This window comes from Callorhinus ursinus, unplaced genomic scaffold (genome assembly GCF_003265705.2).
Source record: "Callorhinus ursinus isolate GAN/ISIS: 27379988/994484 unplaced genomic scaffold, GSC_fseal_2.0 scaffold150, whole genome shotgun sequence".
In the NCBI taxonomy this organism is placed as follows: Eukaryota; Metazoa; Chordata; class Mammalia; order Carnivora; family Otariidae; genus Callorhinus; species Callorhinus ursinus.
The window spans coordinates 39,365-51,856 of record NW_027397212.1 but is presented as its reverse complement, the minus strand read 5'-3'; the positions used below and the strand labels follow the sequence as shown (position 1 = coordinate 51,856).

The 12,492-nt window shown below is 61.0% G+C and overlaps 1 protein-coding gene across 14 annotated transcripts in view; it reads left to right on the top strand.

Annotated features, from left to right (window-relative positions):
• FBRSL1 (fibrosin like 1) overlaps window positions 1–12,492 on the top strand; it is a 78,720-nt gene that overhangs the window by 33,677 nt on the left and 32,551 nt on the right. The window contains exon 1 of one of the 14 annotated variants that reach the window (XM_025861597.2): window positions 420–793. The exons of the other annotated variants lie outside the window; for them this stretch is intronic. Coding sequence (XP_025717382.1) covers window positions 563–793 — 231 coding nt within the window. The 5' untranslated portion in view covers window positions 420–562. Of the gene's footprint in view, window positions 1–419; window positions 794–12,492 lie in introns of those variants that run through there. 14 annotated transcript variants of the gene reach the window in all.

Here is a 12,492-nt window from a genome sequence, read left to right as displayed (position 1 = left end):
CATTAGGCCCTGGCATGAGCAGGTGTGTGTGCATTAGGCCCTGGCATTGCAGGTGTGTGTGCATTAGGCCCTGGCATGAGCAGGTGTGTTGCTGGTCCCTGGCATGAGCAGGTGTGTGTGCTAGTCCCTGGCATGAGCAGGTGTGTGTGCATTAGGCCCTGACATGAGCAGGTGTGTGTGCTGGTCCCTGGTGTGTGCCGGTGGGCGCTGCAGGATACAGGTGGTTGGCCCGGCCCTCCCAGAAACAGAGGTGCCTCTGGCACTGCAGGAGCCAGAACCAACCCAGGTGACCCTCGTCCAGTAGGAGCAGGCAGGGTGCGGGCAGGTGGGTGGCTAGGCCCAGGCCTGGAAAGCACTGTGAGCTCAGCGCCCGGATCACTTATGTTCACTGGGCCCCCAGGGCTGTCTGTGGCTGCCAGACTGCCCACTAGTGGCGTCAGGGCTGGGCCAGCTGGACTGGGCAGAGGGGGGCTACGACCCTGCCTCTAAATCCGGGCCTTCACCCAAGGGACCCTCGGCCACTTGAGCATGCACACTGAGGTTGAGGCCTGTGTGTGTGTGCATGTGTGCACGTACGGGCATGTGCCTGCATGTTCCAGTGGGTAGGCCATGTGGCTTCCGCCTGCACCTGCCCTGTGTGCAGCTCGTGGGTGGCTCTGTGAGAGCAGAGTGTGTGCTGGGGCCCCTGTGTCTCCATGTGGCTGTGGTAGGCTGTGCACACCTGCGCCTACCGGTGTCCTGTGTTTCTTTCTGGGCCATCTGCATGTCCATCTGGAAGGGTGTGTATCTGCACGTAAGTGATGGGTGCGGCATGGTGCCTGTGTGTGACCCGCTGCTTCGCATGCGGGGTGCAAGTGTGTCCTGGGGCCTTGCTTGTGTGTGTCTGTAAGTGGGGCCTCAGGCTCGGCAGGGCTCATGTCTGTCCCCAGTAGCGCCCCTGCACAGGCAACCCGGGAAGTTGCCATCTGACCTGCTTTATAGACCGTACTTAAAGGGGTTTGACTCTTTGAGGTTTATCCCCAGCAAATCCCCAATTATTGCTCATCCTGGACAGCTTGTCCCAAAAGCTTGGTGCAGCCTTCCCAGCACGCATCACATGTTCCTTAGTGCCATGAAATCAGTTGGGAACTGGGGATGTGATGACCCATCTCCCCCCGAAGCAGGGCTTGGGGGTTCCTTCATTAAAGGGAAATGAGGATCTGGCTGCCTGCTGGGGCCGGGAGGCCGGCTGGGTGTTGTGCACGGAGTGTTCTGGAAGGGGCTGTGCTCACAGAGGCTCTGGGCTGTGGACAGGAGCAGAAGCAGAACCGCAGCGATGCCATTGGCCAGCACCTGCAGTGAGCCCGGGAGGCCTCAGGCCCTCCATGTGGACATTGTCACCCTGGCAATGACCCCAACCTCTAGGTGAGGACACTGAGGCTCAGGGGTCAGAGAACCCACCACAGGTGCCCACTGAGGGGCCTAGCTGAGACCAGGAGCAGGCAGGCCAGTCTGCAGGTCCCCTCCCTTCCTCGGACCACCCTCCTCCCTTCCCCAAGTGTTTGCTGACCCGAATGGCCAGTGTCCCTGCCCCACCAGCCTCGCCGTGGGGAAGATGGTGAATAAAACCAATGAGAACCGCTCCTAGTTGGAGGCGGTGAGGGCCATGGTGACCAGGTGGTAGGGAGGGGCAAGGCCAGGCTGCAGGTAGGCACAGTGTACGGGGTGTGGCGGGGGTGCCTGCCACAGGGCCATGGAGGGAGGCTGCTGTGGCCAGCAGGGTACCCCTGCCTGTCCCCCGCACCACAGTGCCTGGGCAGCAGGGCCCTGTGCTGACATACCCACGGCCTGGGTAACGGTTACGGAAGGTTCCTTCACTCCTGTGCCTGGGCCTCCGTTCCCCCGATGTGGGCGTCCCTGTGTGGTCCCTGCATATGGGCTGGTTGGGCCTCCTCACAGCACGGGGGCCGTACCCAGGGTCCCGAGGGCAAGAGCCAGGAGGAAGCATTGGTGGTGTGGCTCCCACATCCTCTCGTCACCAGACCCACCTGGACTTACAGGGCAGGGCTGAGGCCCCTTTTCTCTGCAGGAGGGTGCCCACACTTTGTGAGATGGGCACAGGCTGCTGTGGGGTACACCCCACCACACGGAGCCCCTTACCCGTGGGACGAGGGGCACAGCAGGCTCGTACACCTGAGCACACATGCAGCCGGGGGGCCTTGGGCCACCCCTTCCTACTGGGGATGGTAGCTCCTGGCTCTGCACCTGCTTTCCCACTCCTGGCAGGAGGGTGCAGCCTGCCTTCTCCCTGAGGTAACGGGATGGGTACGTGCAGACCACTTGGCAGGTTTGGCCCTTGAGCCAGGGACCTCTGTGGTTAAAGATGGGGGATGCAATATGAGATGGGGGTGCACTCGGGTCCCACTGAGGTGTTAGATGGCAGGAGGGTGGGTGGGCACATGCAGTGAAACCCTGGCCAGCCGTACTTCCCCTGGGGGGGGGCGGGGAGGTGCCTGGGGTGCCCCTCGCTGTCCTGAGACCTGTTGGCTCCCCAGGAATGGCCCAGCACTCACGGTCCCCAGCCGCCCCCCTGAACAGCACAGGCCTCCACTGACCCAGTCAGCGCTGGCAGACCCCGGAGCAGGCTCTGTCTTTACGAGGCAGGTTTATGACATCCATTACCCTGCTCCTTGGGCCACTTCCGAGCAGCCATAATTTGTACAAAAGCAATAAAAGCCAATCAGCCTCCCCCTGCAGTCGGGGAGCTGCATTCTCCTTACGACCTCTGAGCACGGAGGCAGTCCTTAAGCCAGCTGCAGGGGAAGTGCCACCGCTCAGAGGGCGGTGGGGTGTGTCCTGAGCACAGTGTCCTGACCTGTGCCCCAGCCTGGCCTGGCTCTTGTCAGAAGATCCCCCGTCCACCCGCCCCTGCACCCACCCTTCACTCAGCCCACCTCCTAGGGCCCTGGGGTGCAGCCGTGGCCCACATCTGTCCAGCTGGTAGGACACAGAAGTCCTTCCCTGGGGTTGGTAAGGAGCCCTGGGTCCCTGTCCCCCAGCACTTCGGCTGTGGCTGGGCTCAGGGGTGTCAGCCCACGCCACCTCCTTGGGCTGGTTGTAGGGTTGTACACACGGCCCTCGGGTGCATCCAAGAGTGTATCGGCAGGGAAGCCAACCCCGATGTGGAGACAGACAAGGGTGTGGCCTAGCAGAGCTGGGCTGGCCCTTTAATGCTCCCTCGGTAGATGTGGCACCGGGAGGGGTGTGGCCTGAGGGGCCCCTGCTCCTGAGCTTCCTTCCTGTGGGCCCTGCTGCAGGCCCGACTCTCAGCAGCTAGGTTGCAGGTTCTTCCAGAAACGGGGCAGGGCAGTGAATTGCTGTGCACCCCCAGGTAGAGCAGGACAGAGCAGAGGATGGAAAGATAAACAGGTGACCTGACCTACCCCGTGCTTTAGCTGGTGGCAAGTGCTGAGGAGAAAGATACACCAGGCAGAGGGGGTGCTGGTGTCGAGCAGGGGTGCTTGTGTAGGCGGGTGTCGAGGGGGAGGGGTGCCGGTGTTCAGGAGGGGGTGCTGGTATTGAGGGGGTAGAGGGGAGGGGTTCCAGTGTGGAGGGGGTAGAGGGGAGGCGTGCCGGTGTGGAGGGGGGGAGGGGGGGCGTGCCGGTGTGGAGGGGGTAGAGGGGAGGCGTGCCGCTCTCCAGGGGAGGGTGCCCCGTCTTGGGTTGATGCTCTGGACCAGCAGGCTCTGCTGGCGCGTGTCTGCAGGCCCCGGGCAGTCCCGGGGGCACTTTCCCAAACCTCGTCTTCCGGGCTGTTCTCTGCAGGGAGCCTGGTCTTTGTCCCCCTTGCTCTGCTGGTCCCAGACGGAGGTCAGCCTGGCCAGGGCGGGGTGGGCCCCAGGCGCACCAGGGTCACGCGCCCTTCCCCTCCCAGGGTGCGGATCAGAGAAACGCCCCCCCCCCCCCCCCGGGCAGCGGGGCATGTGTGTGCGGGAGCGGCAGGCATCCCGGAGCCCCACAGGTCACAGCTCAGGGGCAGCACAGACCGGGACAGCCGCTGGCCCCTCCCAGCCCTGGGACCCAGGCCCTTGGGCAGGGAAGGGTCCGCACCTGGCCCAGCAGGGTGGCCGGGACCACACTCTGCTGCACAGGACAGGTGTCAGAGCTACCTGCAGAGGTCAGTGGCTCCCGGGTGCGGGATGGGGGGCAGGGGTGGGGAGCCAGATGCCACCTGCCCCCGTCGACCCGCTCACAGGCCTCCCTTTGGGGGAGACAGCTGGGCAAGGTCGGGCAGGGGTCTCAGGTGTAGGGGAGGAGTGTGAGGCTGCCGTGGGGCTGGGGGCCTCAGTTTTCTCCGCAAGACGGCTGGAGCACAGAGAGAGGGAAGGAGCATCCCACGTGTTTGCTGTTCCTACACCGCCCGTGTCCCGGTCCCCCCCAGAGTGCACAGCACTGTGGAGCGCCACGTGTCTGTGACAATGCCGTGACCCGCCGCGGGAGGGCCCCATCCACTGGGGGTGCAAGCAGAGCACATCTTGGGGTCCCTGCCCTAGCGGGTGGACGGTGGGAGATAACAGACCCTTCAGCGGCAGGTGCTTTCAGAGCGTTGGCTGCCAGGATGGGGGTTGCTGGGAGTGAGTGTGCCCTGTGGCCAGAGAGGAGCTGGCAGGGGACGTCAGGCCAAGGGCAGATTTCAGGTCAGGACTGAGTGGAGGGAGGAAGGGGCCACATGGAGGGTGAGGGGCCCAGCCAGCTCCCAGGGCTGAAAGGGAGGTGGGCTTCAGGAAAGGCTTGTCCCAGCAGCCCAAACACATCCAGCCCATTGGCACTTCTCTGGGCAGGTCACTCCATGGGAGTCTTGGGGCGCTGTCAACAAGAGGGGGCCTGGGTTCTGGGAGGCATCTGGTGTGTCGGTGCACCCTCCTCCAGCTGGAGTTCCATGCCTCAGGGGTCACACAGGTGTGTTCCATTTCTTGTGCTGCCCTCTGAGCAAGGCTTGGATTTAGGGGCAGGAGAGCCTATGTTCATGAGAAACCAGTTCGTCTCCGTGGCATCCACCCATCTTTAAAATCTCCCTCCCCCCATTATTTTGTTTCAGACTGGCCACAGGCCCATAAAAGAGAATTCAGCCCACTGCTGGCACGGAGCACGTGGCAGGAGAACACCCCCAACCGGGCAGGCGTGGGGTCAGGCGCGTGGGTGGGCCACGGATTTGGGCCCGCCTTGGCCACTTTGCAGGGACTGCCAGGAGAAGCCACCCAGATGCCCCCTTGCGCCCCGTCCCTGAAGCCTCCAGCGCACAGGGTCCCTCCCGTCACCCACTCCGCAGGGAAGAGCGCTGAGGGCTGCCTCCTCATTGTCTTGTGTCCTGTCACTGCTTTGTGGACTCAGCTCTAGGGAACTGTGTCTCCGTGGCATCCCCTGGGATCCCTTGGGGACATTTGGCTGGGGCGGCATGAGGCTGAGCCTCGGACAGCATGGTCGCCCCGCAGTATCCTCTTGACTGGGCCCGCACAGAGCGTGGCCTCCAGGAGGGGCTCTGGGGGCCACCATAGCCCCCTCATCTTGCTGGGTCCTCCCCTGGAGCCCCCAGACGGAGCCAGCCTGCAGCCCTGCCCGCCCTCACCCCCGCGCTGCCCCCACAGCCCTCCCTCCCCGCCTGGCCTGAGGCGTGGGCAGCCCCTGCCATCCCTTTAGCGGGAGGGCACTGGGCTTCCCGCGTTTGCGAGCCCCTGGCCGTCCTTTCCCCGTTCCGAAGGCAGGCCTCCAGCTGAGGTCCCCGGCAGGCTCTGCCTTCTTGCCTGGACCCTGTGTTGCTCCACCCGTGCCCAGGGCATGTAGTTCTGAGCCAAGGACTCCCGTCCCGCCAGGTGACCAGGCCACAGCCCTGTCCCCGGAGGCTGGACACAGCCTCTCTGGACAAGCCCCAAGGAGCCCTGACGGCAGTGGCCCACGTGCTGGAGGGAGGGCAGGCCGGGTGCCAGTCGGAAGCTGAAATTCAATTATGTGGAACACGCAGGGCTGGGGCACAGAAGGTTAGGAATTACTGTTAACACTGTTCTGGTTAAGACTTTTTGTGTTGATAAATAATTCATAAGGCAGTTAGCGCTTTGAGTCTGACAACATGAGAATATATTAATACAGTCGACTCCGCGAAAGGTCAGCCGCGTGCGGCAGGGCTGTGGGCCATCTTTTATTCATTCTCTGACATGGGCTCGTTAATTATTCTGGCCCAGCAAGGGCTGGTGGGAGAGCCGCTAATGAGAAAAAGGGAGCGAGGGCTTGATGTCTGACATGCCGTCCAGGCACCAAGGGCCCAGTGCGGCCCCTGAGGCGGGAGCGGAGGGCCCCCGCCTGCCCCCTTGAGGCTCGGGTGGGGCTGGGATGGCTCGGAAGGAGCCATCAGGGCCCCCGAGCTCAGGAGCGTCATGTAGTGGCCATTTGCGGTCTCCGAGTATTTACTGAGCACCTACTGCAGGTGAGGGGTAGCTCCCGGCGCTGAGGTCAGAGGATTGAAGAAAACCCAGAAATCCCCACTCTCGTGGGGGCCATGGAAGGAAGGGCGGGTGGGAAATAGGAGGGATGGATAAATGTGTGGCCTGTCAGAGCAAAAGTGCAGAGAGTGGGTGGAGCAGGGAGGGGAGAGAACGCGGAGGGGCCATCGGGCTAGGGTCCAGGGGTGCCACTGAGCGCCCCTGGGGGGTTGGCGTTCATACCGGCCCAGGAACAGGACCACGCGTGTGGGGGCAGGAGCCTGTGTGTGCGTCTGCGTGAGGGTGCGGGCGTGTGCATCGTGCAGGTAGGGGGAGGCCTGCTGTGTGGCCAGGAGCTGCTGGTGGGAATAGAGGGTCACAGCAGGGTGTGTGGGGGTGCAGGGGCAGCCTGTCGGGGCCCCTGTTGGGGCTCGGACTCCCAAGAAGGACAGGGCTGCCCCAGCTGTGGTCCACGCACAGCCAGCAACCAGGGGGCCAGTCCTCCATCTGTCCAGGCGGGGTGTCCTCCACGCCTGCTGTTGCCGTGGGGGGCCGTGGGGTGTCCGAGTTCCCTGATAGGCCAACTCGGACAAGTTATCCCACAAAGCAGTGCCCAGTTCTCCTTGGTATCTTTGGTAACCGCAGCCAGAGAATATTAAAAGTCACCTGTGTTTTTCACGGTGGTGCTGTGGGATGGCCCTCACTGTGAAACCCAGAATTCCCTTGGAAGTGCCGCCCCCGTGAGACCCCGCATCGGGAGCAGGATAGGGCAGTTCAGACATCAGCGGTCAGAGCCCGAGTCAACCCTCCATCCGTCTGTCCGTCCACGCGTTCACTCCCTGCCAGCTTCGTCTGCGCACCGTGTGCACCAGGCCACGTCGTTCATGCATCCTTCCATCCATCTATGCATTCTGTCCGGGGGCAGCAAGGCAGGTCACATGGGCCAAGCAGTGGAAGGATCAGAGTTCTGTTCCAGTCGTCTTGAGATTTGGAGAGTTAGAGGGGTGGCTTCTTTCCAGCTGGCTTCCCCTCTGACCAGTCAGTTACTGGGTCTGCCCAACACTCTGTGCCCCAGACTCTGCCCTCTGATGTGGCATCATGCCACTGGTCACTCATAAGCTGCAATGTTCGCAGCCCCAGCGCAGACTTGGGGCTCAGGGCCACCAGGCCCCACGCTTTGGCACCATGGACTTCCCTCAGAGACTGCTCTCAAAATGCAGGAGGTGGCCTGGCAGCAGGACACAGGTACCCCAACCCACTCGTCTCTCAGGGCCCCAAAAAGCCCACTGCCCAGCTGCAGGACCATCCTTGTCTCTGCAAGGTGGCCTCTACAAGGCCCTCTCAGGGCTCCAAACCACTGCCCACGCAGAGGTCTCCAGGTGAGCGGCCACCCAGAGCTCCCCATTTTACCCAAGATGCAGACACTCGGGGTGGGAACATGAGGGGCCATGGGGCTGGGCAGGCGAGTGTTACGGCCTCTCTGGGCTGCTCTGGGGGAAGCACGCTGGTGAGGGCAGGCACTGGCCCCATCTGCCCTTGCTGCCCCCGCCCCGTGACAGGTAACGTGGCTCTGCCTCCCCCCGAAATGCGCCTGCTCGGCTCCAGCTGTGCATCTCTAAGTGGGTCTCACTCACCATCAGTCCGTGGAGGCCGTCCGCACTTGGGCTCTTAGGCTGCAGTAACTTAATTGCTCGTTAATTGGGTAATTAGTGCTTTGTTTTGCTTTAAAGCCTAAGCACTCATAAAAAGCGAATTAGCTGAGTAAACAAGAATAGGGTTTTCAGGGTCCCCATCCAGCTACCGTGCGTAATTAATCAGGCTCGCTGTGACTTTCTGGGCCAGTGTGGCCTGGGGCCACACCTTTGCAGGGTGATCCTGGAGCCCCAGCCCTGTCCCAGCTGCCCTGAGGGAGTCCCTGGCATGGGGCCCTGATCAGAAGGGCCATATTGAGACTGCGGGTGCCAGAGCCCACACACCCATTCACCTAGATGGGCTCCCAACTACTGTGCCTCAGTTTCCCCATCCATACGCAGATGGGTCTGTGGTGGGGCCTGAGTTGTACAGAAGCGGCCCCAGTGAGCCAGTGCACCATCAGCCCCACCCCCCACAGGGTCCCAGGCCTCCCGCCAGTGGGATGTGTGGCTCCCCTCTCCCGCCTGCCCTGTAGTGCCAGGGTTGTTGCTGGGCACACCCAAACCCCAGGTTCTAGGGCTTGGCTCCTGCCTGTGCACCATGTTGCTGCCAGCAAATCCCTTTAACTTCTGGGCCTCTACTTTTTTTTTTTTTTTTAATGTATTCATTTTGAGAGAGAGAGCACAAGCAGAGGGAGAAGCAGACTCCCCACTGAGCGGGGAACCTAATGTGGGGCTCGATCCCAGGACCCTGGGATCATGACCTGAGCTGAAGGCAGACGCTTCACCGACTGTGCTGCCCAGGCGCCCCAGGCCTCTACTTTCTTGTCTGTGAAGTAGGCTAATACCCTGGTGAGCGCTGGCAGGCACGGCTCCCCTCTGTGCGGTGCGCCCCGCCCTTGCAGCCGTGGCCCAGCGCTTCAGACACAGTCACCCAGCTGATCCCATGGCCGCCCCAGGCACAGACCAGACCGCAGCCCCCACCCTGCTCCTGGCACCCCTGCCCATGAGGTCCCGTATCACTGCCCAACATCTGTGGCGCTCACGTACGTGGCTGGGGTGTGCCAACAAGGATGAAAAATGGCCTTTTCACCCCGACTCCAGACCATAGGTGATGGGAGGTGGCTCCCAGCCTGGGCCTCCTGCAGTCTGTTCACAGCTCCTTCTTTAGCTGAATTGCTTAATGGGGCAGGTGTTGTACATCCCAGTGGAGCATTTGCAGCAGGATAGAAGGTGAGCACCTTGTGCCCTTCTCTCTGGAGGCAGACGGATACCCATGTCGGCAGGCAAGGCAGCCACTCTCTTCCCCAAAGTTCTTCCAAGGCAGCACCAATGAGCAGAATGTTTACTAAGCTGGAGCTGATGGGACCCACAAGGGGCCATGGGAAGCACAGACGTGTCCTTTGAGCATGGCCAGTGCTCCTCGGCCACATGCATAAGGACAAGTGGCCCTGTGTTAGGTCACCTGGGTGCACACATGCCATGTGCACATTGGAACACTTGGCAGGACACCCTGGGGTAGAGCACCCATTGGGCAGGATGCCCAGGTGCTCACATGAGACAGGCCTCAGAGCACACCTTGACATGTCTCAGAACATGCACATACACGACAGGCCAGCTGGGTTTGCGTGCACAGGCACGAGTCATGAGAACAGGCCCAATGAAGACAGCCCACATCAAGGATTTGTGCCTCCTGAAATTCCCTGGGTGTCCCCAAGGCAGCCCAGAGTGTGGACTCAGCACTGACTCTAGCTGCTCAGACCTTTCTGCCCCCACGCTCAAGTGGGTTGCATAGAATGTTCCATGGCCTTCCGCCCACACATGGACCCTGCTGTTTTTTTTTGGTTTGCAGCTGCTCGGGCCTTTGCAGGCAGCAATACCCTTCAAGAGTGAGTCTCAAGCTGGTGAGAAGTCAGGTCCTCCTTGGTCCCTGGGCAGTTCTGTAAGCAGGACCTCTGTAGGTAGCATCCCAGACCGTGTGCTGCAGCAAGAGCAGAAACCTGGCCCAAGGCCAGAGCACCAGGCCATGTACCACCCCTCAACCCTCTCTGACCCCTGGATCAAGCGGTCACCTGAGTGGGAAGCTGGGGGGAGGCAGAAGCAGCACTAGGGGTGGCTTTCAGTATCTTTCTCCACGGCAGGGCCCAGGGCAGTCTCTAAGCCCTCTCTGTCTCCATGGCATGAGGGGGCCCCCACAGTGAGCAGGAGGGACCCTGTCCCTGCTCCCTGCCTCTCTCCTCCCCACTCTCCATGGGCACCTCTGAGCCAGGCCCAGGCCCAGGTGCTAGAGCATCTGATGGGAGAAGTGGACTCAGTGTCAAGGTCTCCCTGCCCAAGAATTTTTCATGCCTTTGTTAGAGAAATGGGAGACAGGCAACCTCCACTAAACTCCACTGTGAAGCAGTAATTAACGTTCACACTGAGAGAAGAAAAAGGTCCATTTCTGTTGCTGCTCAGTGACTGTGTTGATTTGTGTCTCCCAATTCTGGAGGGTGACAAGCTGCCCCCACCCAAGCAAGTGGCTGCCCAGGTTTCTGGAAGAGGCCCAGGGATGAAGGCCAAGTTCCCCAGACCTCCTGTGCAGGTGCTCCTGGGGGAGCAGGGCACTGTCAGTGAGAGGTGTCTGTGTCTAGACCCTGTGGGGGTCTAGATGCCTCCAAGAGTTGTTCAGGTGATCTAAGGGAAGAGGCTGAGATGTAATGATGGTGAAGATGATGATGGTGATGATTATGGTGATGTGATGATGATGGTGATGATGGTGATGATGATGGTGATGATGATGGTGGTGGTGATGGTGGTGGTGATGATGGTGATGATGGTGGTGATGATGGTGATGATGATGGTGGTGATGGTGATGATGATGATGATGGTGGTGATGATGGTGGTGGTGATGGTGATGATGGTGATGGTGATGATGGTGGTGGTGATGATGGTGGTGATGAGGATTGTGGTGAGGATGGTGAGGATGGTGCTGGTGATCATGGTGATCATGGTGATGGTGAGGATGGTGGTGATGGTGATGATGGTGATGGTGAGGATGGTGATCATGGTGATGGTGGCAGCGATGGTGATGGAGTGATCACCATGATATATATTATGCTGAGTACATACCCAGCACTGTCCTAGTGCTTTGCGTGTATTATTCACTCATTGAAGCTGCACAACAACCCTGTAGATGAGTTGTTGTCTGTGTTTCACAGAAGCGTAAACTGAGGCATGAAGAGGTCAAGGGGCTTGCCCAGGGCTGCCTGATGTGGGTAGCAGCACAGCATCCTGGTGGACGTCTGCTCCAGCTGGCCACGTTTTGGCCTCCCCACCATAGCTAGCACATCCCCTCGGGGCCTAGAGCCTGTCCTCTGCCCCATGGGCTCCCTGCTTGGAGCACCCCCACACACCAGGGTTACACCCACCAGGGCCACCCAGCCCAGCTCAACGCCATGAAGGTCACCTCGCTCAAGCAACTCCTGCAGGACAGACGTGGCTCTTTTTCCCCCCTTGCCCTGATTAATGGCCTCATTCAGTTCCGACTCTATTGCAGTTAAACATTAATTCAGTAGGACTTAATAACGTGAATTCATTTACGAGGTGGCCTGTGCTGGCTGACAAGGATGTGCTGTTTGGTTAATTGTAGGATCCATGCACGCTCACTGGAAAGCACACTCACCCCTCCTTGAGTGTCGGGTCATTAAGCTCTCACTGTGACACCAAAAGCTGTGGGGAGAGGTGTGAAACAGCCCAGCCTGGGGGCTTCCAGGCGCCCAAGCTGCAGTCCTGCCGCGTGCACACACAAGGCCCAACCCTCCTGGCGGTTTGATGGGACTGTGGTTTCCAAGGCAAGGGCTCAGTGCTGCTAATCGAGCAGGAAGAGGCCCGGCTGGGGGCCTCTGGCAGCTCCACCAGCAGCCTAGTCAGAAGGGCTCTTGGCCCCCATGGGCCACAACCCCCCGGCCCCCACCCCTTGTCTGCCAGCACTGAGCCCCCGGCATGCCAGAGTGCAGTCCCAGCTCCGCAGGATGATGACACTCCCTGTGTTCCGGTGTGTCCCAGCCCCTCACCTCTCCAGTCGCGTCTTGCACACTCCCCTCCTTGCCTCGGGGTGCACCTCCTCCTGCATTTTAGCCACTCTGCCCTCTCCCTGGCCCCCAGAGCTGCTCGTGAAGGACTGACCTGGCTTCTTGTCATTGTGCAGCCGGGGCACTGGGCCCATGCATCCCTTCTGCCATCTGTGCAGGGACACAATCCTGGAGGTCTCTGTCCAGGCCCTGCAGGGGGTCTGCGGGGCTTTGGGGGTGGGACGCTTTTAGCCTCAGAAGAACCCCCCCCCACATGCCCATCCCTCAGGGTCATTCCCAGCTGCAGTGAGTGGCTGGTAGAGCACGGGGCCCATCCCCCAGGGTCACTCCCAGCTG